The following is a 4,393-nucleotide window of genomic DNA, read 5'->3' as shown; positions in this document are numbered from 1 at the left end:
TGAGGGCAATGAATGTACAAATGTGCTTTACACAATTGATGTGTGTATGGATTGTGATAAGAGTTGTATGAGCCCCTAATAAAACGATTAAATAAAAAAAAGGGTGACCGGGATCCACCTCCCCCCAATTCTCCCCGCCCCCCCTCCAGCCCCAACTTGAAATGAAGGACTTGGTCCAACATTTAACATGACCACCCACCAGGCTTTTGATCCTCTGAGCCCCTCCCAAGGTTTTGGCGGCTGGGCAGGTGAGATTCTACACAGTGGCAAGGATTCAGGGTGAGGCCCAGGGAGCAGTGGCTCCAATGGCCCAAACCACTTGGTTTTGGAGGACCATGCATGGGAACAAGGAGCTGTCTGCCCATGAAGAACATGACCAGTCCAAGCGACACCTGCTCCACCCCACCTCCTCCAACCCCTGCCATCCAAAAAGAGGCAAGACACACGATAGCAGTTTACATTTATTCTTGAAAACCAAGACTCAACCTCCCACCACAGCACAGAGTGGTCTTCCCAAGGGGCCCTGCCCCCTCAGAGAGTCATCTCTTTTCTGACCCCAGTTCCCACCTATACCATTATGAAGCCGCGACTTGGGTAAGGGGTTCCTCCAGGTACTGCACCAAGGCCTGAGCCTGCAAGAAGGGGAGCAGATTATCAGTGCCACACTGGCCTCCGGATGAGGGATGCAGGATCTAGACCCCCGCCCCCACCTGCCCAATGCCATAAGCTGAGAACATTCATTCTGCTCCAGGGAACTGGAGGTGCGAGGGTCCCCAAAAGGGAGAGGGATCAGAGTGGACATGGGAATGAAGCAGCCAGGGCCGAGCCAGGGCTACAGAGGGGTAAGTGCATACCCACCTTGGCCTTGAGCATTCCGAAGCCCACTGTCTCCTTGGCATACATACAAAGCAGAAGGTTGGCCACTCGGGTGATGGCCACACGGCCCTCCTGGTAGGGGGGGAGGGGGAGATGATGGGTTGGGGTGCTTTGCTGCTTGGCCTCCTCCTTCCTCCAGGGCTTCTCTGGCCTCAGAGGGGCTACAGTTTCCTTCTACCCCCTGGGGGCAGAGGAGGGTCAGCTGCAGGTGCTCGGAGTCTGGGTTCTAGCCTCAGCACCTTCATCTCTGAACCAAGTTGCTCTGGGAAACCCCGGCCGTCCAAACGTGGTTGTGGGTTCTCTGTGTGTAATCCCTACCTCTCTCTAGCTGGTGGGAGTGCCAGTACACACGGAGGAGTCTGTGATCTGCAAAGGGCTGTCCACCTGGTGTTTTGTGTTTCTTTTCAAACAGAGGCCCCTTCTTTAAATCTTAAACAAGAGAAAGGCAATCATCCAGATGAGGCCGACTGTCAGCATGGGGTCACAGTGGTGCCCAAAGGATCCATGGCCACACTGCTGCTTGGAGAGCATGGAAACAAAGAGAATTTACCACAAAACCCTGACTGGCGAGAGACAGCTCAGTTCAGGTGCAACCCAAAGACACTGTGAAGGACGTGGAGCCAATCACCCAACCTGTAGTTCTCTTCTTTTCCCTATGCAAGGCTTTGCGAGCTGCGAGTTTGACTCCAGGGTTAGGAGATGGATTTAAATGGTGGATCAGTCAGCGTTTCAAAATGTAAGCAAAGGGGAGACAAGAGACATGAAGCGCATCTATACTACTTCATGAAACTGTTGTTTCAGATCTATATGTGTGCTGGGCTATGGCATAAACTATTTTTTATGACAAAGTTCTGGGTAAAAAAAAAAAAAAGTTTGAGAGTCATTGCCCTGAAGTACTATCTGTGGGCTGGGCATCCCTCCGAGTCATCCGTTGAACAGAAATGGAATCATGGATTCTTGTGGGCGCATGGAAGGAGCAGGCAGCCATGCTACAGTGGACACCCTTTTTGGAGGATCCACCCTTGAGGTGTATTTGATTTGTTTCAGCAAACCTTAGTCGACAGCCAGTCTGTGCTGGGAGTCGGTGCCTCTCCAGCCTCATCTCATACTACTCAACCCAGGCTCATGTCACTCCAATCCAATTCACCTTGCTGTCCCTGACCAGGCACTGTTCTGCCGCAGGGCCCTTGCACCTGTGTCAAAATTGCTCTTCCCCCAGGGAGTCACACGGCTTGTTCCCTTACCTCCTTCAGTCCCTTGACCACTAATCACCGTTGGCGTGAGATGGTCCCTGCTGCATGCTCCTCACACCCCCTATCTCCTTGTGCCCGGTTTACGATGCACCATAGCGTGGTCACCACCTCAGAGTCTAGATGTTTACTAGACTGGGGGTTTTATCTGCTGCCCCTGCTTCGTGCCAATAACACCGCAAAGGCTTAGTAAATATGAGGGGGCTGCAAAAGGCGTGGACAAAGTCGATTACCTTTTCATTTTCCTGTGGACTCTTGGCAGCCCTCTCCTGTTTGTTGACTAAGCAGACACAAGGCGTTCACAATCTAAAGGCCAGCTCCCCTTTCTCTGGAAATTGAAGGTGTTGGACTAGGGCCTGGAGCCCCTGAAAACTTGATGGCTTTGTGAGTCAGTGGATCTGGGTTTGCATCGACACTATAGTTTATATCTAGTCTTTCGATGGAGTGGCAAAAGAACTCAGCGAGTTACACAATGGTGTGTGTGTGTGTGTGTGTGTGTGTGTGACTTGTTTCCACCTGCAGAGATGGGGAAGCTCAGAGAAATTATGTGACTTTAGTCTCAAAATAGCAAGTGGCTGGTGAAAACCAGAAGCCCAGTGCGACCTTGGGTCTAGAACTCCTCCCTCACCACCTCTTACAGCACAGAGTCCTGGCTACTCTAAATCTGTCTGTAGATCAACTCTGAAGACTTCCAGAGTTCCCGTTCCTGCCCCTCCAACCATGCAAGGCGGGATCCAGGTAGCCCCCTGGGAATCCCCTTGCAGGACAGTGGAAGCCAGGTCCCCTTTCCCATACCATGCAGTCCATGAGAATGAATTTGAGATTGTCTTCGTTAAACGCTTGGTTTCCGTTGCGGTCGTAGGCGGCCCAGATGTTACTGGCTATGGCCGCGGTGACCCGGGCATCTGTGTCTCCATAACCCGAATAGGCCAGCAGGGATCCCTCGTTATTCAGCAGCCTGGCGAGGGGCAGAGAAGGTTAGGATGTGCTCAGAGCAGGGACTAAAAGACCGGGGTTCCCACCCCAACTCCCATCACTGGCCATTCACAGAAGCAAGGGTCTGGGTTGAGTGTGGTCGCGAAGGGCATCAGCACACCCCAACTTCCCTTGTCAAGAAAAGCCCCACCCGGCCGGTTTCCCCAGCTGCTTCCCCTTCTGCCCCCTCTTTTGACTTCCCCGGAATCCTTCCCCACTCCGCCCTCCTCGGAAAGCTGCGCGGCGCCCCGCTCAGGCTCTGGCGCGCGCCACTCGGGTCCTCGTTCCGCACTCACAGGGTGCTCTGGACGCCTCCAGTGTTGGCTTGGCTGAGCACCTGGGTCAAAGCTTTCGGGCGCAGCATGCCTGCCGCTCCAGGCGCTCACACTGCTGTACGGGGGTAGCTTCGTCCTGGCCTGCGCCTGCCGCTTCCCGTCGCCCCGCTGCCCTGCCCGCCCCGCCCCGCCGCCCCCTGGGAGTTGTAGTTTCCTGGTCTGGCTCGTGTGGTTATGATTGAACGTCGTCCTACCGTGGAGGGCCCTGGGAATTGTAGTTCCTCGTGACGTCGCGAGGCACCCTGGGAACTATAGTTTGCCGCCCCAGTCCCGTCACGCGGTTAGTGGGGAGCGAGGTGGGGAGGGGGGCGGAGAGCGGGAGTAACCGGCCCTTGCAAGTCCTGGAAGGACATTTAACCCCTTCGAGGAGAGAAGTGACTTGTTCCCTTGGCAATCCATGGTTCAGTAATCGTGGTTATTGTAATTCTCTAGAATTGTGAAGCACATCTTTAGATATGTTCTAAATTAGTTTCCTGTGTTATGAGCAATTCTGGGAGACGAGGTTATAGGAATCATTATGCTGAAGAAAGCTAGGCTCAGAAAGACCCAGCAGACAAAACCCAGGTCTTTGAAACAGGCTTGAATTACATTCAGGCCCCGACCCTGGGGAGAGTAGGTTCTATCCTAGGGTTAAAACCCGAGGGGGACTTGCAGAAGTGAGAAAATTCGCCTCTCCACGGAGAAGGAGAAGGCCTGTCGGGATCCGGGCCTTTCAAGTGGGACCAAATTGTCACATGCAATGGTGGTCAAGCGGCGACACAGAAAGTCCTTTGTCCCGAGCGGGAATTACCCGCGGAGAGGGCGGGGGCAGCCCGGGGCCGCACTGGACCGCCGCGCGGCGCGGTGGGCTGCAGTCGGTGGTGGTCTCTCCCGGGGAACCCTCCCTCTGCTCCGCACCCCAGGAACGAGGGACACGCCCCGCCCCCGCCCAGAGCCCGCTGGGGGTGACAGCCCTGC

At 54.7% G+C, this 4,393-nt stretch overlaps 2 protein-coding genes across 2 annotated transcripts in view; one reads left to right on the top strand and one right to left on the bottom strand.

The window, feature by feature from the left end:
- Positions 1–448: 448 nt before the first annotated feature.
- On the bottom strand, positions 449–3,527 carry LAMTOR2 (late endosomal/lysosomal adaptor, MAPK and MTOR activator 2). The gene is made up of 4 exons (XM_004714687.3): positions 3,398–3,527; positions 2,922–3,084; positions 859–948; positions 449–632 (listed from the first exon to the last, which is right to left on the bottom strand). The coding sequence occupies exons 1-4, from the start codon at positions 3,463–3,465 to the stop codon at positions 576–578; spliced, it is 378 nt and encodes a 125-aa protein (XP_004714744.1). The 5' UTR covers positions 3,466–3,527; the 3' UTR covers positions 449–575.
- A 648-nt stretch (positions 3,528–4,175) lies between these two features.
- UBQLN4 (ubiquilin 4) overlaps positions 4,176–4,393 on the top strand; it is a 16,659-nt gene continuing 16,441 nt past the window's right edge. The window contains exon 1 of the mRNA XM_045298353.1: positions 4,176–4,289. Within this exon, the coding sequence (XP_045154288.1) occupies positions 4,176–4,289 (114 nt within the window). The remainder of the gene's footprint in view (positions 4,290–4,393) is intronic.

The sequence above is a fragment of the Echinops telfairi genome, unplaced genomic scaffold (assembly GCF_000313985.2).
Source record: "Echinops telfairi isolate 266 unplaced genomic scaffold, ASM31398v2 ScPeMD7_7425;HRSCAF=8463, whole genome shotgun sequence".
NCBI classification, from domain to species: Eukaryota; Metazoa; Chordata; class Mammalia; order Afrosoricida; family Tenrecidae; genus Echinops; species Echinops telfairi.
Note: the sequence above shows the minus strand (reverse complement) of the source record. Positions and strands in the feature narration are given on the sequence as shown.